Source organism: Equus caballus, chromosome 6 (genome assembly GCF_041296265.1).
Source record: "Equus caballus isolate H_3958 breed thoroughbred chromosome 6, TB-T2T, whole genome shotgun sequence".
Taxonomy (NCBI): Eukaryota; Metazoa; Chordata; class Mammalia; order Perissodactyla; family Equidae; genus Equus; species Equus caballus.
In genome coordinates, this window is record NC_091689.1 from 87,345,385 (window position 1) to 87,365,756 (window position 20,372).

Here is a 20,372-nt window from a genome sequence, read left to right on the forward strand (position 1 = left end):
TTTTCTTTTCCAGGAAGCCCCACCAACTTCTAACTCCCTGTTGCTAATGACTAGTTAAGGATGGATGTATTTTCTTTCTTTGGGTTTCTTTATAAACTGGGCGAGTTTGGAGCTGGAAACCAGTTCTGTGCCCTTTCTTTCTAGAATTCTCATATATGGATGAGCTGGCAAATCAGAGAATAGGGAAGCCGATGGTCTTTGAGCATGTTTCTGCTATCTTCAAGAACCCAACGTTTACTCTTTTACATAAGCACAATATGCTGTGTAATTAATTTTATGGGCTAGTATAGCAGCTTTTATCCAATGGCTTTCATATTAAAGCATTAAAATACTTTAATGCCAGACACAGTTGAAGCTTAAAACATCTCTTGCTGAAAGCATAATAGCAATCTTCCCACTCTCATTTTGAGTTTTTAACATGGACTAAGGAGTCTCTAGTAATGTTGTATTCAGGAGTTTTAATTGACCCACTATTTTCTGAACCTGAAGATTGAATACATAGTAAACAAGCTCAAATAAAGAGGAATTTTGCACAAGTCTTTAATATTTCCTCTTAAAAAATTAGAAGAGAGAAAGAAATGCAAGGCATTTCAGTATGTTGACTGCATGACAGAGTCTGTTTTATATAAACCAAAAGATAAAAAAAGACTGTGGCTATAGAGAAAAGATGTTAAAGGAAATGCAAAGGAAGGAAATTTTCTTTTTAAAGATTGGCATCTGAGCTAACATCTGTTGCCAGTCTTCTTTTTCCTTCTTTTTCTCCCCAAATCCTCCCAGTACATAGTTGTATACTCTAGTTCTGAGTGCCCCTGGCTGTGCTATGTGGGACGCTGCCCCAGCATGGCCTGATGAGCAGTGCCATGTCTGTACCCGGGATCCGAACCGGGAAAACCCCTGGGCCACCGAAGCAGAGTGTGCGAACTTAACCACTCGGCCACGGGGCCGGCCCCAGAAGGAAAATTTTCATAAATCACAGAAGCACCAGTCTGATAGCTTGCTTCTCAGAAGACAGAATGTAAACCAGAATGACTGTTTTGCTTAGATTGCTTGTAAAACCAGGCAAAGAAATCTGACACTTCAGAATCTATCAAACAAAAGCAAATATGGAAAAACCAAAACCTTTAAAATTAAATTTAAGTATGCAGATATGTAGAAAGTCCAAGTGTTCTGACAAGTACAAGAGGTTTTATGTTGGTGAAGCTGGTTATTTTTTTCTAAGCTGCTGCTTTACAGGCTAGACTAATCCAGTTGTTCTCTGAGGGAAAAGGTTAGGAGCTACAATTCTAATAGTTGTAAAAAAATACTCTACTAGGTCCTAATATTGTAATCTAGTAACTCATATCTTTTGAATTGAAGGTTTGGTAGGTTTAGAAGGGCAGTTTACAGTGATTTTTAAAAGATGGGCAGTGAGGTGTGGCCTGACCAATAAAAATACCAGTAAGCAAAATTAGGGAGTGACTGAATACATACTCCAGGTATAATTAAGTGTCTAAGACTTAAGGACAAAGCTCTCTTTCACCTAGAGTATTCGCTCCAGAAATATGGAGGCTGTATCCAGTCTTGGGCATATTATTGCTCACTTACCTCTATATATGGCAACTGGTAGAGTGAGTATTTGTATCAGAAATCTTAGAATTATCTTTGTATAATATTAAATTTTACAAATTTATCTGCAATCCACTTATTCCTACCATTATTGCTCCTTCCAGGAACCTAGACACTCTCCTTGGGTGGTCTCAGGAATCTTTTCAACATAATTATTTCTGAAGAAAAGGCAATTTTGCTTTGAGCATTACGACACATACATGGTTCTGCCTTATTTTATTAAACAGCTCTTGAAGTATTTCATTCTTGGTTGAAGGTAGAAGATATCCACATTGGTTTGAGGGGTGTTGTTATCTTCAGAAGTCTTTTTGTAAATCTAAAATAAAATAGATTTTTATCAAAGGATAGTGAAGGAAAACAAAACAAAGCCTGTTTATTTTCACTTTCTGATTTGCTTAATGCTTCCATTAAATTCACATCATGCATAAAGATTTGCTTTCACATTTGCTGAAGCCCACATTGTAGGCTGAGCTAGCACAGAACAAGAATACAAAGGACTTAATATGGCCAGTTGGAATGGCAGCTTCAACAAGGCTTTCCAAGTTCACAGTCATCGTTGTTCATTCAATAGGCACATATTTGAGTGTCTGCTATGACTAGAGCATTATCTTAGTCACTACTCTTTAACCCACACACATTTTATTCAAAATGAAGTGGAAAGGGAGTTTGCATTTCTTTAACGTTGCCACAGTGTTCTGTGGTATCTATCAATCTCTTCAATAATATCCACTGCTGATTTTTTTCCTTTTGGCTTACACACATGCTCAGGACTCTCCTATTTAAAGAACTCTTCCTTTGACACTGCTTATCCTCTTAGCACCTCCTTCTAGTTCCTATATCCAAAAGGATTTTATCAGTTCCCTACTGCATTTGACCCTTGATAATCTTCTGAAACTTTCCTTTCCCCTGGCTTCTGTGACTCTTTTACTTCCATCTTTCATCTCTCCACTTCCAAATCATTACCAAGTCTCAAGGATGGCCCCAGTATTTGCACCTTATGGAGCTCTCCAGTGTTGCTGTCCTAATGGTAATAGCCCATTTGGTCTCTTGGGCTCTATTCTATCCCTAGATGTATTGTTGCTAGATTTATCTTTCTAAATAAAACTACATATCATGGCACTCTCTTCCTCTAAAACCTTTAATAGCTTCCCTGTCCCAAACTCCTAAGACTGTATGGAATTCAAGGCCATCTGTACTCTGGCTTCCCATCTGCTTCTTCAGATTTCTATCCCATCACTTCCTGACACATCTCTTTCCAGATTAGCTGTACTACTCAATGGCCTCCAGAGTGACCCAATGCTTTCCTGCCTCTATGCCTTTGCTCCTGCTGTTCCTTCAAGAATGAACCACCTGTCTTCTTTTTCTACTCCTGTACTCTTATCTCATCAAATCTCTGCTTGTAGAAATTTTACTCATGCCTCAAGGCATGGTATTTTGGCATTGGGGATTAGAATTTGTATAGCAGCTCACTGGAAAGAGTTCAGATACCACCCCTTTCATATGAAATCTTCTCTGGTTCTCTCAATGAGATGAGATCTCTTTCTCAGCATTTTCTTGGCATCTTTGTTTTGTACCAGTTAGTACTTCCAATAGGCAGGGAGGCAAGGTAGGGAATTCATCTTTGTATAATTCATCTTTGTCTCCCTCATAGTACCTCAGAAAATAGAAGGAGTTGAATGAATATGTGTTGAATTGAATTAAGGAAGCTCAATTTTCAAAAACCCTAAGGATAGTAATATAATCACTAACTTTTTTTGGGAGAGCAAAGACCAGAGCTCTAGAACTGCTCACTTGCTGGATGCTTTAAACTACCCATGCTAAGATCCAAACAGCTAAAAGGGAAAGGTGTACAGTCTTACCACTCTTCTTGAGAAGTTCTCCTTTTCGGGATTTATCCAGGTTTTCAAGAAACTGTTCAAAAACTTTTACATAAGGAGCTAGGCTGGTCTTCTTATAATCTAATTTATGAAGACATGCATTATAATTAGCGTTTTGGCAGCAGGAATAACAGGAAAGTATAACTTTAAGTTTCTTGTAAGAATTCTCTAGAACAATGCTGTGAGAAATGTGTAATTTTAAACACTTTAGTAGCCACTTTAAAAGGGTGAAATTAAGGGCCAGCCCTGTGGCCAAGGGGTTAAGTTTGTGTGCTAATCGGGAGCCCAGGGTTTCCCCAGTTCAGATCCTGGGCGTGGACCTAGCACCACTTATCAAGCCATGCTGAGGTGGTGTCCCAAATAGCAGAACTAGTAGGACCTACAACTAGGATATACAACTATGTCCTGGGGGGCTTTGGGGAGAAGAAGGGAGAAAATAAGAAAGATTGGCAACAGATGTTAGCTCAGGGCCAATCAAAAAAAAAAAGTGAAGATAATTTTAATATATTTTATTTAACCCAGGATATCTAAATTATCACTTCAACATGTAATAAAAATGGAAATATTGTACTTTCTCTTTCATACTGTCTTTGAAATCTAGCATTTTGTAGTTAAAGTACACCTCAATTTAGATGTATATCATCAGAAATATCTGATTCATATTTACATATAAATTATAAAATATACAGTTGAAAAAGTAGGCTCATATATCCAAGCTTTCCAAATATACTTAAAAGTTTTCCAATGATTGAATTGAGTGTCAGTTTTTAAATTTAAATTAATTAAGATTAAATTAAAAAAAATCAGTTCCTTTGTTATATTAGCTACATTTCAAGTGTTTAATATCCCCATGCGGCTAGTGTATTAGACAATGCTGCTCTAAAACTGCCAAACCACACGCACATATCTACTCTAGTAGTCAGGACCTCTAATATTAGATTAATATAACCTATTGCTATGTGTTAAGTCTCACCCAACATTCTTTTCTTTAAAAATTGTGGCTTCAATAATAAATAGCTTTGCCAACAGAGCAAAACATTAAAAATGTGAAGTCAGGGCCATGCCTTTTGAGACTATTAGAAATTTATAGTCACAGTGCATGAAGAACAGGTATTCTTTGATTTATAGTCTAAACATGTACATAATAAAATTTTGAATACAGAATCTTAATCATCCATTTAATTACATAATCTATAATTAATAGCCAATAAGGGAAGAAAATCTGAGAACAGGATGAGATTTGGATTTTGGTATTTTGTTATGTCTGCATGGAATTAAGAGTCCTCATAATAGTTCACGGAAGAGTAAAAAAAACACTATACTTTAAAATAAAGTTTTAGTAAATGTTATCTGACTTACTTGGGACTGGAATATCTGAACTGTGGCAGTTATGAAGGTACATTATAACTTTGTCCTACATTTTCATATATGAATTTTCTTATAATAAATAAACTCATACCAAAAAAAGGTTAGTTTGGGATCAACCACGTAGTACTTTGAACCTTTAATGCAAGATTGTAAGCTCCTTAGATGTAGGTCTGTATGTTTGTTTCACCACTGTGGAATATATAATAGGCACTCAATAATTATTTAAACAGATATTTACTAACTGCCTATTATATGTTAAGTACTATGCTAAATTCTAAAAAAGTCTAAGCCATACTACTTGGTCTCAAGAAGTTTTCAAATGAATTGGAAACACAAATTCTTATGTAGTAATAGAAAATAATATATAATTAAAGGCCAAAACGGCATATGGATAATTAGGAGTCCAAAGAATTGCCCAATCAGTGTTGAGGTGGCTATGAACTGGGTCTTAGAAAAAAGATATAATCAGATAGAGAGGAGAGTGGAGAACATTCCAGGATTTGGGAAGTAGAAGGGAAGGAATAAATGGTACTAATGTGAAAAAGGGCAACGGCTAAAATCACAGAAACTAAAGAGATAATAAGGAACTTACATCTCACCTATTCCAACCTCCCATTTCCTCTATAGCATCCCTGACTGACTGAAGGCTATTAGCCTATTTACGAATACTTGAAATGATAGGCACTGCAGTGTATTTTTGAACAGGAATATTTATTAGGAAATTTCTCCTTATAAGGAACCAAAACTTGCTTCCTTTAAATGTCTGAACAAACGAAAAAGATGTCCACAAAGAGACATTACACTCAAAGAATTGTGTTAAAGTAATATAAGTTTTGCACTTTTTAAAAAAAGAGTTAAATGGTACCAACAGGTTTATAATGAATGGAAAAAAGAGCAGTCCTTGCCCTAATTCTAACCTCTCCATCCTCTTGCATAGCAACCACTTTTTCTTCTCTAGCACCTACTTCTAACTATTGAACACTTCCATTGTTATTTAGAAATCTGAGGCCATTCTTCTTAGGTCTGTGGCTTTTTTAGGGGGAGGGGTAGTAGGAAGGGGTCTGAAAGCTCTTCAGATCTTTTCTTAATTCTTACTGTTCTGAAATTTCAAAATGATGTGCCTTGGTGTAGGTCTGTTTTCATATTATGCTGAGTCCTTTCAATCAAGGACTCATTTCTGAGATGTTTTCCTATATAATTTCTCCTCCTTTTTATTTGTTCTTTTTCTAAAACTCCATAGTCAGATATTTGACCTCCTGAAACAGACCTCTAATTTTCTTTATCTTTTTCCTCCTTAAAACAACCACAACAACAAACTTGTCTTTTTTGTACTACTTTCTGGGAAATCTCAACTTTTCTTTTCTGACCCTTCCATTGAATTTTTTTTTCTCCCGAGGAAGATTCACTTGGAGCTAACATTTGTTGCCAGTCTTCCTCTATTTTGTATGTGGGCCACTGTCACAGCATGGCCACCAATGAGTGGTGTAGGTCCATGCCTGGGAACGGAACTTGGGCCTTTGAGTAAAGTGCACCAAACTTAACCACTAGGCCCCAGGGCTGGTCCCTCCATTGAATTTTTTTGTTCTAATGGTTATGTTTTTGATTTTTAAGACCTCTTTCTTGTTATCTGAGTGTTTCTTTTTCATAGCATTATGATCTTGCTTCCTGGATGCACTATCTTTTTTTTTTTATTTTTTAAGATTTTTTTTTTTTTAAATTTTTTTCCTTTTTCTTCCCAAAGCCCCCCAGTACATAGTTGTATATTCTTCGTTGTGGGTCCTTCTAGTTGTGGCATGTGAGATGCTGCCTCAGCGTGGCTTGATGAGCAGTGCCATGTCCGTGCCCAGGATTCGAACCAACGAAACACTGGGCCGTCTGCAGCACGAACTTAACCACTCAGCCGCAGGGCCAGCCCCTGGATGCACTATCTTTTATTCTCTGACGATATTCGTTTTTTAAAAAAAAGCTTTCCTTTGTTTCTTGCATTGTCTGTTTTCCCTGAGTTCCTTTTTCCAGGTTATTCTGATTTTTCATGTTGGAGACTTATTCAGATATTTTAAACAGAATACGTAATCACTCTACAAACATTAATAGTGGAATGTACTATGTTTAGGTATTATGGTAGAGCTGGAATAGATGAAGTGATATTTGAGCTTGGGTTTTGAAAGAAGGGTAGCAACATTTGACCGAAAAGGTCAATCAGAGATCACAGACCTGCACTGTCTATTCCAGTTGTCACTAGCCACATGTGGCTATTTAAATTAAAATTAAATGAAATTAAAAATCTAGTCTCATATTTGAAGTGATCAAAAGCCACATGTGGCTAGTGACTACATGTTGGGGAGCGCATAACATTTCCATCATCACAGAAAGTATTACTGGACTCTGTTGCTATTGAGCGTCTCCTGGGTATTGGTATAAGATTTGACTTCCATTAGCAGGAAGATTTATAAGTCCCTTACCTCCTTCAAATTCTTGAATATACAATTCAATTATAGTTTTGACATATATTTACCATAACACTCATCTGGATACATCCAAAACAAAGAACAAGGGGGCTAGCCCCGTGGCCAAGTGGTTAAGTTCTCGCGCTCTGCTGCAGTGGCCCAGGGTTTTGCCAGTTCAGATCCTGGGCATGGACATGGCACTGCTCATCAGGCGACGCTGAGGCAGCATCCCACATGCCACAACTAGAAGGACCCACAACTAAAAAAAAATATACAACTTTGTGTCGGGGGGCTTTGGGGAGAAAAAGGAAAAATAAAATGTTTTAAAAAACAAAAACAAAAAACTCCACAAAGAACAGAAGTACTGCATACATAGTAATTGTTAAATAAATAGCTGTGAATCTAAGACTATGAGATTCAAACAACTATTAACACCAAATGACCACTTAATTGTACAATACAGATCCTGGCATATAGATGTTGCTTAGTAAATATCTGCTGAGTCAAATTAGATTCAACAGCACCATTTGGGCAATTGATGAAGACAGGACAGAAGCAATGCTATAACATTATTTGTTACTGAGCTGGTTTCAGGATAAACATTGATCCCCTCTGGGCTGAATCCAAGGAGAATTAATTACTGGAGTGACAGAAGGATGTCTATATAAAAAGCTTATGTTAAAGTGACACTTCCATATATCAACCTACCTCTGGTTCTATGTTTGATGTCAGATTCAGCTTGGTTCTCCTCTTTTTCCGCTTCACTAGTGAAAATGGCATCCAATTCATGGCAGATAGAGCTACAAATAATAGAATAAGAGAATTTTAAAGCTGGTTCTTGGTCAACATTACCCAGTGTATGACAGCGTGTGAATCCTACAAGATTTTCTGTGATAAAATTATGTGGCCAACTAAATTCGGGATATTCTAAAAACCATAATCTCTTCTGGGAGTTTTCCACACACATTAGCCTATTAAAGGCTGGGAAATCTTGCAGTAAAGAACTTTTAATCTGTTTAAGTCAGCAGTTCCCAAACTTATTTGAACTTAAAATCTTTTCCTTGCATAACAGCAGCTGAAAAACTTGTGTTCTGTGGAACTCACTAGCAAATGTTCTCCTAGGGCATCATCAATAGCCTCGAGCTGGAAGGGATCTAATCCAATCTACTTCACATTCAGAACAACAGTTGCAAACAAGAAAGGAGTCAACAATGATCTGGAACATACCTTATGGTTGGAACAGCAAATGGATCAAACTGATCCACTTTCTGTAAATCAATAGGCACAGAAATGCGACCTGCAAGAACCAAAAGTTATACACTGATGATTGTGGAATACCAATCATTATAGGCTGTCTCCTATGACTTATTTTTGGCTAAAATTTTAATCTAAGACTTATCTGTTAAAAACAATATTTAGAAATATAAATGAAAAATACTTTTACATTAGCCGTGCCCTTTATTTCTCTGAAAAAATGACCAAAAAATAAGCGTGAAAGACTTGAGCTATTACCTAGTTGCTCTTTACTTTTATTTCTATCTCCGTCTTCCTAATATCCTCCTGTATTTAAGTAGAGAACAACCTCAAATTTAGTGAGTCCTGAAAATGGAATAAAATTCTTGGAAATAATTCCTTTAATTATCTTGGTTTGTCTGCTGAGATCAAAACAGACACCTATATGTTCGGCATCTTTACAAAGCATTTTGGAAATAAAATAGGTAACACCATACTACCCTTTTACAGTTCTCCACACTGGGACACCACATAAAATTCATCACATCTCAAAAATGAGATATTGACTCTAAAGAATGTGAGGTGGGTAACAAGTAAAATAATTAAGGGAATTTGGAGTTGCTGTTTGTAGACAAAGCAAAAAGACTACAGCTACTTAAGGGGAAAACGATATAATCAAATGTTTACAGTCACGAATGAACATTATTATTTACCCAAACCTTGAATATTAGAATAAGGGGATACCCACTGAAGCTTTGGAATTAAGCTTAAAATAAATACTAAGAAATATTAAGCTTATTACTAAAAGAAGCTAAAATCACACAGTTGACAGGTTTGAAAAGGGGCTATATAAATCTATGCCCTACAGAGTCACTGTAGATTATTAAAGGAAACTACACAATTCGGGAGAACTGAATATGTGACAGACACTTTTCTAAGCTCTTTACAATTTAGATCTTCACAATAACTCATTGAGGTAGGTACTGTTATCTCCATTTTACAGATGAGAAAACCAAGGCACAGAGAGTAGTTTGCCTCACATCCCACAGCAAGCGGCAGAGCTGGACTGTGGACACTACCAAGGACAACTATATACTTCTGTGTTATGTCCCTTGGTTGGATGGAGCAAAGTTGATGCCAATATAACCACTTTTATATTTATTTTAAAGTCCGTTTCAGTCCATCAAATCTTACCTAAGAGAAATGTGAAAGAGGAAAACTAAAACTACTGAAAAAGAACTGAGGGAGGCAGCAGAGGATTTTGAGTGTTAAGAGCTGAACTCTGTTCCCAGCTCTGACACAACTGGTTTTAAGACTGTGGAGAAGTCACTTGAATCTCCTGGGCCACTGTCTTCTCTTCTGTACAGTGAGCGCTGTCGTGTGATTTCTCAGTTCCTCTCCAACTCTGATTCTCACACTGAACCTCAGAAACCCAACTGAGAATTATTTACATGGTGGAAACTCATCTGGTAGCTACTAATCAACAATTAAAAATAAATAAATTTAGGTATTAGCTGATAGAAAAATTCCTCAACTTTTAATATCTCAGCCATCATATGTATTCACACCCAGCGATATGCTGACTAAAACAAAAAATAACTTGCATTTTTCTTTTAGTTTTCTTTCCATTCTTTACACAGTACCTGTTTTCGGATGAACACTGAAAGGGCTCTTCAGTAAATGATTGATTCCTTTGCTAACGTTGATATCCAGCCGTGGAAAACAGTACTGGAGCATAATCTCCCACTCAAGCCAGGGTCCACATTTCTCATTTTTGATGTTACTCTGAAAGCAGATGCAAGTCCGGCATGAGGGGATCAGTAGGAACTTCTAAAGCTTTCTTTAAAAGTGGTTAAAAAATGATCTTCAACCATCTTTAACTTCCTCAGCCAAACAAGTAGAATTTAATTAAGAATTGCAGCATTGTATGTGTGATACAGATTTCAGTGGAACATACCGGACATTGGCTGGCTGCCTTCTTCAAATACTCCCAACGCTGAAGTGAACTGTGATGCTTTTGGAAGTTCTGTTGAAGGTCATTATGCATTGGTGATGGGTCTTAATTAAGGAACACACTCATTTAGGGCACATCAGTGAACAACTTATTTTCAGTATGTATTACCACAAGGATATCTTAAGTTTATATAGAAAGTAATTATTGTTTTCTAAAATGCAAATATTAAATTTAAACACATTTCCTTAAATTCCCCTGTAAAAGTACAGTAGTGCTATGACAGAAAGAATGCCAAAATAACTATATAGTTTAACGTAAAACCTTTCCCTGGTTGGCACATATTTCAAGTAAATGATCCAGCATTCTTTAAATAGCCATTAAGAGAAGTGAGCTGTGAGGACAAGCAGATGGAGGCCAGAAGAGGTCCTAGTGGAGGAGAGACAGCGGCCATGGCTGAACACTTCAAAGAAGCAAGTACGTGTCTTGTCTGCATGACTTATCTTGAAAAACCCGTGTCCTGAAATATGGCGTGTCTGCTGCCTCCAGTGCATCAATTCACTGCAGAAGGAGCCTGACGGGGAGGGTTTATTGTACCCCTTCTGCTCTGTAGTCTCTCAGAAGGTCGTGAGGCTTGGTAGCCCGCTGCGGGTGCTGGTTTCAAAGATCAAGGAGTTAGAGCCCGAGCTGAGAGCTGTTCTCCAGATGAACCCGAGAATGCACAAGTTCCAAGGAAATACAAGAAAAGGCCCAGAATGTAATTGCCTCTTTAACAACAGTAAATGAGGAAGATAATTTCAAAAGAAGGAAAAAGAAACAAAATTTTAATATTTCAGTGTTATTCTGCACGGATCTGACCTTGGATGTTGACACAGCCAACAACCCCCTCATCATCTGTGAGCACCTGAGGAGTGTCTGCTGTGGGCATTTCAAACAGTATTGTATGAATAAACAGACCTGGGGCCATAAACAGCAAGTGTTGTGGACCTTAAACTCATGAGAATGACCAGCCTACAAATCATCTGCTGATGATCACTGTGAACAAACTTTGGAGTGGTTCTGAAAAAGTGAAAGAGCCTGAAGGAAAATGTCCAATGGGAAACATAGTGATGCACCTTGGAGTGTCCTTTCCACCCACAATTACCACTTTCATTCTAAACTTATTCTCCCACAGGAACATAGAAAACTTTCTCTACCTTCTGCTTAGCTGCTCATGTAGACCTGCTGGATAATTGCCAAGAGTTGTCACTAATCACCAGAAGTGGCCGAGGGGGATTTACATGGGGGATAAGATTTTCACTTAATTAGAGATGCCCCAAACTCTCCATGCAGATAGTGTCACCAATACTGCAAATGACAAGAAAATGGCACCTCTGTGGGGAGATCAGGTCCAGGAAGCCTGTGTCTGTAACTGTGGCACATTCTGATTGACACTTCCCTGCACAGAGCTCTGGAGCAAAGATCAGGCAGTTTTCAATGTATCAGGAAGAGAGAAGATAAGGAGGGAACAAACAAAGAGGTATGAATTCATTTTGAGATGAAGGAAGAGAATAAAGTATGGTGAATGAGGATGACTTAAGTGTCCATGAGGAACTGACAGTCAAGTGGAGCTGGAGTTTGAGAAGGAGCAAGCACCCAAGGTGGGAAGAAGATGGGAATTCCGTGAAGAAAGAACATGTATTTCCGCATAAAGTAGAAATATGTTTCTTGTGCTGCCAGTGGAAATAAAGTCAGCCTGGCTCATCTAGTGAGTAAACTGAGAAGATCCCAGTGAGGTGGGAATGCAACGGGGTGCCCGCCTAAGCATTTTATTGTATTCCTCACCTTCATGCCAGTGGTAAATGATAAAAACAAAACATTAACAGTAAAAATAAATAAATAGCCATTAATTCTAGGAGGATCAACTTCCAAAACGTGGAAGTTTACTTACGAAATGGTCTCCTTTCTCATTGTATTGCAGACTGGAAATACAAAAATGCAGAAATACAGGAGATGTTTTGTATAAAAAAGATTAAACTTATAAGAATAAGTATATGAGAAATGTAGGGAGAACACACTTATAATATCATAGATCAATATAAGTACCTCACATAGAAGTGGTCTTGAGAAAGGATATTTTCAGGAACAAGGGCTAAAATCTTATCCCAGCTTTCTTTATTTTCAAGAATATCTTGACCCACCAAGGCATATCCTTCAAAGTATTTTTTTATTATGCTTATAGATTTTCTGTAGAAATAACAGTAACAAAGTCCCAACACTATTAGCAACACATACATCAGGTAGCTTTTGTTGCCATTTGGGAGGCTAGGGCTTATTTTCACTGAATTTCTGGAACGTAACTAGGTAAAATGAGAATAATATCCCTTCACAGTGTTATGAGAGTTAAATGAGACCCTCTAAGGGCAGAGAACCTAGCACAGTACCTGGTTAGAACAGATATTCAAGAAATGTTTACTTCTTAAACTCCACAACTTAAAAGGTTAATATCATAAATATGTAACAAGGGTAGAAAGCAACCAAATGAGGACAGCATCTTAATGCATTAGTAGAATGAGGGATACAGCCTACATTTTTTACTCTGAATTGCTTGCTTTAACATCTCAACAATTACATAATGCTTAGCAGTTTGCAAATAGACTTCATATCTACTGTCTCATGTCATCTTTGCCACATTACTTTCCTCATCGGTAAGTGGAGATACCATCATGTCTCTCATGAAGCTGTTGTGAAGACCCAGGAGAACATGTGTAAAGTACCTGTCATGAACACAGCAGCCTAAAATAGACACTCAATTAACTCTAGCTATCATTACTGTAAACTGCTAGCCCAGCAGAGAAAACTGATGACAAGGTAATTCTAAAAGCACGTAAAGGTAAATCAAACACAACTTAAACAGCATGGAGTCTTTCCCAACAGACCTGACAAAAGGGTGGACATTTTCACTTAGGTGAACTTTCTTTTTAACATCTTGACCACCCTGAAAAATAAACCATGGAAAAAGAACTTCATGTATGTTATGGAACATAAATTGAAATAATTAAAGAATTTCTCTAGTGCATTCTAAAGATACTGATTAAATTCTGTCGAAGTAGAGAAGCTCGGATGCTATTTATATAGTCTCAATACCTGTAACTTTCTGGGTTAACTCTACTTGACATAATTGAACTAGAAAACGAAACTAATCTTCCTTTTGCCACAAAGGGGGATGCTTTCAAAAATATGAACTATCTTAAAAAATGTAACTACTATGATTTTAACTGATCTACTGGTAACATCATCTACCCTGGGATGTGGATGCTATAAAAGATAGTTTAACTTTGTTACTAAACACACCAGGCTTGCTAACATCTAGCAAACAAAGAAATGTAAATTATCATTAAGAAGATCTTACCTTTACAAGACTCAAATACTCAACTATCCCAGAACGTACTGCGGAGGACAATTTTCTAACTGATTCATCACAGACCCAACAATGAACACCTCTCCTTCCAGAATATACCCAGAGACGATGCTTAAATCCAAAGTCCTCTGAGGAGGGGAGAAATTTAAATAAGTTTTAAAACAAATCTGTAAAATCCTGATTCTTGCTTACTTCTTCAGCTTCATTTTTTTTTTTTTTGGTGAGAAAGATTCACCCCGAGCTAACATCCATTGCCAATTTTCCTCTTTTTGCTGAGGAGGATTCGCCCTGAGCTAACATCTGTGCTCATCTTCCTCTGTTTTGTATATGGGATGCCACCACAGCATGGCTTGATGAGCAGTGCATAGTCTGCGCCCAGGATCCGAACCTGTGAACCCCAGGCTGCCAAAGTGGAGTGTGTGAACTTAATCAACACACCACCAGGCCAGCCCCCAAGTCAGCTTCATTTTTTACCTCTTATTCACATGTAGCACCTTAACTATACTAACTCCTTTCAGGTTCCTGTTTATCCTGATCTCCCTGCCAAGAATTTCTTCATGCCTCAGCATTTCCATTTCTCTCCCTGACTAACTACCATTTATTCTTAAAGAATCAGTCTAGGGATCTTTAAAGAGTTAATAAATTTAAAGTGTTTAGAACAGTGCCTTGCACACAATAAGCCCCCTAGGTAAGAATTAGCTATTATTATGATCATTTCCATCCTTCTCATGATCTTTTCTAGGAAGCCTATTCTGACCTAGGCTCTTCCCATTCCTGTGTGCACCCTTGCTGTTCTCTATCCCCATAGCACTCTGTGCATATTACTTAACACAATGTAATCCTCGATTTTCTTGTGTCTCCTACTTGAGGTAAGAATTGTTATCGTCCATATTTCTCTCATCTAGGACAGTACCTAGCACACAGAGTTGCTCAATAGATGACTGCATTGGGAAAAAGCTCACTGGTTTGATCAACAGCTTTATTAGAGTTTCAACTACAACATTATTCCAGTCTTTCATTTTCGTATCATATGTTGCAAGGAATCCTGTTGGAAATCTATGAGATTTGATTATAAAATGGCATAGACAGACTAATATTCAGAGGAAAACAGATTCTTGCATTTGACCCCACTCAGACACTGCCGATACTTGCCCTTTAATGCTCGGTCGATGATGCGTATGGCCATGGTCATCAAGGTCCAGCACTTAGAACATATGTCTGCAGAACTGGAGCAGAGTCATCATTACTCACTGTCAGTAATACCACCCACCTTACCAGCAAGCCACATGGCGCTCACCTACAACATCTCCTCACATCGTCGTAGTCTGTCATGTCAATGTCAAACACCAGTTCTTTTTCCTGGGCCTGGAAAGCTCCCAGCTTCACTGTATTGTGTTGATTGGGCTACAAGTACAAAGTATCAATCAGTTTCTATAAGAGCTGCCATCGATGCTCATTTTCTACCCACGTGGAAAAAGTGACCATAGAGAAGTGAAGAAACCACATAATTAAAGTTCATTATTTGGATCCTTTACATCCACCAGAATTGATGTAACTTTCATCTACTTGAAACAGGGTTTGATAAATACATATTACCATAAATATTTGTTTTTTTTCCAGTTCTGCTGAGATATAATTGACATATAACATTGTATAATTAAACATTTGTTGATCAATGGAAATCATAATAAAGCTTTTTTAAGTTTCTGATACGGAAAAGTACCTACAAATAACTAATGCCCTATTGCAAGGTGTTTTAAGGACCTTTAATTGTACGGGACATATAAGTAACGAAAATATATTTTAAATTTTTCAATAATTCAATAAAAATCTCTGCAATTAATCTGAACTGAGCCCATGACCTCCTTTGAGGCAATGGACTACCCAGTAAAGAAAGCTAACTGAATACAGAGCTTATTTTGCTCCCTCCAAACCTGCACAAAAATGATAGCAAAGGTTTTTTTTTTAAGAAAGGCCTAAGCCTTTTAAAAACGAACAAGAGAGGAGACACTACCACCACAGTTTTTATAAGGAGACCCATAAAAGCTGGATCTTAAGCTCTCAGGAAGGAAAGATAAGAAGCAACCCAATTTATACCTCAGAATCCCCAAAAGGCTCAGGAACAAGTGACAACGGATATCTCTGGAGTGAGTGAGTGTGAAGACCGGTTAAAAATCTATTTATCAAGCAGTTAGTTCGCTACATTCCTCCACTTACTCTGCAGAGCCAGGTGACTGCACTTCCATTTCCCTGGCAAAGACACCTGAATTATTGTCTGGAGAACATAAAACAGAGGGTCTCTGGACTGGGGAGTGGGGGGCAACAGGCACAGTTGAAGAAGGTTATACTGTACTGCTATTCAGGGGATTAATTAGACATTTACACGTGGAAGGGTGAGACCCAGGCCTCTCCCCTCACTTCTGTACCTTTCCACTGCCACCCCAGGCAGGAGACGGCAAGATTCATTTCTGAAGAATCTGACCAGCTGTGTCAGACACTGTTACATGCTCTAGGAACAGATCAGTAATCAAAACAAAGATCTCTATGCTAGTGGAGTGTTCCTTCTAGCAAAGATCTAGAGAAACTGACATCAGAGCTTCCCCTCAATAAAATGGCCCAGCCAGATCACCCTGTAGTAAAGACATCTCAGTCATGTGTGCAGAGCTTCCAATAGCTTCTAGTACTCTATTCTTAAATATAAGCGACAGGCAAGAGATTACCAGACATAATATGAAAGAGAGAGGGGAAACAACGGAAAAAAAAGCAACTTAGAGAAAGCAGATGGTGCAAGAAAAGAAAACAAACTATCATTGACATCCTCAGATATAAGACATATCAATGAAAAAAGCACAGAGTACTCTAAAAACGTTCTTGGAAATTAAAATATAATAGCTGAAATGAAAACCTCTGAGAAAATTCCCCACAAAGTACAGCAAAAGGACAAAGGAATAGAAAATAGCAGGGAAAAAAAATAGAATGAGAGGACCAATCCAAGACGCTTAACATCTGATTTTAGGATTTCTAGAGAGACCAGAGAAAATAGGTAGGGAAAAATCATATTAAAAAAAAAAGAAGAAGAGGGGGCTGGCCCCGTGGCCTAGTGGTTAGTTCTGCATGCTCCACTTTGGCCGCCCAGGTTCACAGTTTGGATCCTGGGCACGGACCTAGTCCACTGATGAGCCATGCTGTGGAGGCATCCCACATACAGAATAGAGGAAGAGTGGCACAGATGTTAGTTTAGGACTAATCTTCCTCAGGCAAAAAAAGAGGAAGATGGGTAACAGATGTTAGCTCAGGGTGAATCTTCTTCACCAAAACCAAAACAGAAACAAAAACAAATTCCCAGAATTGAAGGATACAAGTTCATGATCATAAGGACCCATATCTAGCACAACATAGAAAAACAATATGCACCAAGGCACATCATTGTGAAATTTTAAAACATTAGGGACAGAAGGGATAGACAGAAAATCCTAAGAGCTTCCAGTTCTGACACAGCAGAACAAGAATCAGAATGCCATTAGCCTTCTTAACAGCCACACCAGAAACCAGAAGATAATGTAGCAATGTCTTCAAAATTCTGAGAGATTGATTTACAAACTGAACCACCTGTTAAGCATCAAGGTAGCATGAAGACATTTTCCAGACACAGGTGTCAAGCATTGTCTTCCCTTCACCTTTTCTCAGGAAGCTCCTGGAGGATCGGCTCCACCAACACAAGGAATAAACCAAAAAGAGAACATAGGATCTGGGCAACAAGGGATCCAACAAGGAGAAAGGTGAAAGGAAACCACAGTGATTACAAGACCATATTCATCCGTCAGGTCTAGAGAGCAATCAGTCCAGGTTGGAGGTGAGGAGGCTGCAGGAGAAATTTCTTCAGGATGAAACTGGCAAACTGCCTGATGGGTCTGAATACATTGGGAGGTTTAGACAATTTACAGAGTGTGGAGTTGAATTAGTGACCTACTTCTAATTTTTAGTCTAACAAACATATTAGGAGCATGTGGAATGGGAAGCTTGGATGTGTGGGGAGGGTTGGGGTGAGGTAAGGAAAGCTAACTCCTCATCTGCCTGAGTGGAAAGTCAATAGATAATGCTTAAAATGGAAAAATGGAAGAAATATAATCATGTCATTTAGAGACAAGGAGGCAAATGCTTCAAGAATCAGCTAAAAGAAAGTGGTTGCCTCTGGGGAGCAGAAAATAGGAGGAGTAGGAGGAGACCTTATTTTTTAAGGAAGACCTTAAAAAACAAGCTGTACAGATGCCTGTCTTGACCCTATAAAAAAATGAGACTTCTTCCCCTTCAGTGTTAGGGAGGACTACAGTGCCCCTTCTATAGAGACCCCACTTAATCTCCACGTCTAAAGAAGAGGAAACTTCTCCAAAGGACTTTTCCTGCCTGCCTTTTCTTACCTCCTCCCCCTTCCCCTGGGGTTTAGTCAGGAAACCTGGGTTCAGGTCCCAGCTGTATCATTTAGAAGTTATGTGGCCTTCGGCAAATTACTTAAGTCCTCCCTGCCTGTTTTCTCCTTTGTAAGAAGAATAACCAGGATTGATATGAAAACAAGATACACGACATATAAAAAAGCACCATACAAAAGCTATTAGCCCACGGGTCTACTTCCCCCCATGTGTGTATTTGTAAGGAGAGGACGAAGGGCTACTTTGGCATGTTCATTCCTTCAACAAGTATTCATGGTGTACTCTCTCTTCTAGGCGCTTAGAACATATGGGTGGCAGGGGGATGAGGGGAGCAGGTTGCTGTGGGCTTCAGTGAGTGAGGACTTGAAGGAGGCGAGGGAAGGAACCAAGAAGATATCTGGGGGACTGGGTTCTCGGCAGTGGAAAGTGCTTGAGCAAGGGCCAGTGTGGCGGAGGTGGAACGAGTGAGGGAGAGAGGGGCCGTTACTCTGAGTGAAAAGGGGAGCCCCTGGAGAATGGTTTTGAGCAGAGGAATCAGAGCATCTGACTTGTTTTAAACGGATCACTCTGGCTGCTGTGCTGAGAGTAGACTCTGGAGTCTACAGGAGCAAACTCTTAGGAAGTTTCCACAGTAATTCAGACGAGGGATGATGACGGTGGTAGCAGTGGTAGGATTTTAGATACTACTATGGTAGCGCTAAAGCGATGTCCTAATGGAACGGATTCAGGAGTGTGAGAGAAAGAGGAATCGAGCGGAACTCCAACGCTGGGAGAGAATGTAATTCTCTCTTAATTCCCTCCCTTAAATCATGCTGACTTCCTCATTTAATCTTTTGCCAGAAACTCAGCTTTTTGTCCTACTGAGAATACAAGCACTTCCAAATGATTTCCAGTCAGTAATGTAGAGTATCACAGAACAAAAAACATAACAATGTACTTGCAAAAACAATTAAATAAAGTGTGGCTCTTCAACTAGAATAAACCCTAAAAAGTTTTCTCTCAAAACCTTAAGGGGACCAATGCATTTTCGGTTAAAAAACAAAACGAGATATATAAAACCGATTTCTCACTCTGTGGGAATACACCGCGCCTATGTCAATCTTGTAAGGATTCATTTTCTGCATCTCCTTTTCCAGATCACTCTGGTTGTTGAAGGATTGGTAGCGAATGTAAATATCATCTTTCAATGTGAAGGAAAATTCACGGTGTTGAAAGTAATTCTTTACCACTGCAAAATAAATGTATATTTTAAAATTAATTTGGTACTTTACTCAGCTCAGAGCACTGTAACATTAACCAATGAGACGATATTTTTAATGAGCCGCCTGTGGCCAGCACTGTGCTACACGCAAATAAACCCCCCCCAAAACCAAAGACAAGACCCAGTCCCTGACTGCAAGGGGCTTTTCATCCCGCATGTGATAGGGAACAGTAAAAACGAGGAAAAAGATGCAGAAATATTTCCAATACGTCACGCCAGCTCTCCCTCCCCGGCGGACACTCATGAAGCGGGCCGCGCAGACCTCAGGACCTCTCCTCCTCCGGGAGCCGCCCCTCCGCCCCCGACGCAGATCGCGCTCCCGCCCCACCAACCCGCCCGGCGCCGGCCCCGCGGCAGGTAAACGCGGCGCCGACCGTGAGTCCGGCCGCGCAGTGCCCGGAGCCGCGGCTCCGCTGTTCTCGGCGTGGCCGCGAGCTGGGTGGGCATCATCTCCCCTCTCGGCCCATTTACCCTCCGAGGGGCTGAGGAGGGCTCGACATGACGCCTGAAGGCACCCGGCACAGAGCCTGGCGGCCGTGCTCCACGCTGTCGTTCCCAGGTACCCGTCCGGATCCTCCTCCCCTCCCCTCCGGACCCACTCCCGGCTCCCCGCCTCCATCACCTCCGCCATAGTTGAGCCAGCGATAGTACTGGGCGTAGGGAAAGAGCCTCCGGTAATAAAGCTTAAGCAGCTCGGGCAGCTCGGCGGGGTCAAACGGCTCCATCAACTCAAGCCAAGCAGGACGGCCGCAAGAATTGGCGGGAACCACACAGCCCGAGCCTCCGCCACTGAGCAGGCGCGT

At 39.4% G+C, this 20,372-nt stretch overlaps 2 protein-coding genes across 2 annotated transcripts in view; one reads left to right on the plus strand and one right to left on the minus strand.

Annotated features, from left to right (window-relative positions):
- Nucleotides 1-1,804: 1,804 nt before the first annotated feature.
- Nucleotides 1,805-20,354, minus strand: PRIM1 (DNA primase subunit 1). The gene is made up of 13 exons (XM_014740821.3): nucleotides 20,192-20,354; nucleotides 19,379-19,536; nucleotides 15,179-15,285; nucleotides 15,034-15,107; nucleotides 13,873-14,009; nucleotides 13,400-13,458; nucleotides 12,598-12,707; nucleotides 10,488-10,579; nucleotides 10,174-10,315; nucleotides 8,525-8,594; nucleotides 8,006-8,097; nucleotides 3,465-3,563; nucleotides 1,805-1,921 (listed from the first exon to the last, which is right to left on the minus strand). Exons 1-13 carry the CDS (start codon nucleotides 20,292-20,294, stop codon nucleotides 1,902-1,904), a joined length of 1,263 nt encoding a protein of 420 aa, XP_014596307.2. The 5' UTR covers nucleotides 20,295-20,354; the 3' UTR covers nucleotides 1,805-1,901.
- HSD17B6 (hydroxysteroid 17-beta dehydrogenase 6) overlaps nucleotides 19,809-20,372 on the plus strand; it is a 34,308-nt gene continuing 33,744 nt past the window's right edge. The window contains exon 1 of the mRNA XM_023643812.2: nucleotides 19,809-20,128. Coding sequence (XP_023499580.2) covers nucleotides 20,068-20,128 — 61 coding nt within the window. The 5' untranslated portion in view covers nucleotides 19,809-20,067. The remainder of the gene's footprint in view (nucleotides 20,129-20,372) is intronic.

Excerpts from the sequence above, each read along its gene's own strand:
- PRIM1 (XM_014740821.3), bottom strand. The coding sequence starts at position 20,294 with ATGGAGCCGTTTGACCCCGCCGAGCTGCCCGAGCTGCTTAAGCTTTAT. Across the intron at positions 15,108-15,178 it reads GATGTGAGGAGATGTTGTAG|TTCTGCAGACATATGTTCTA; the intron begins GTGAGCGCCATG and ends ACTCTGCTCCAG. Across the intron at positions 8,595-10,173 it reads CAGTGTTCATCCGAAAACAG|GTCGCATTTCTGTGCCTATT; the intron begins GTACTGTGTAAA and ends TGGTTCTTGCAG.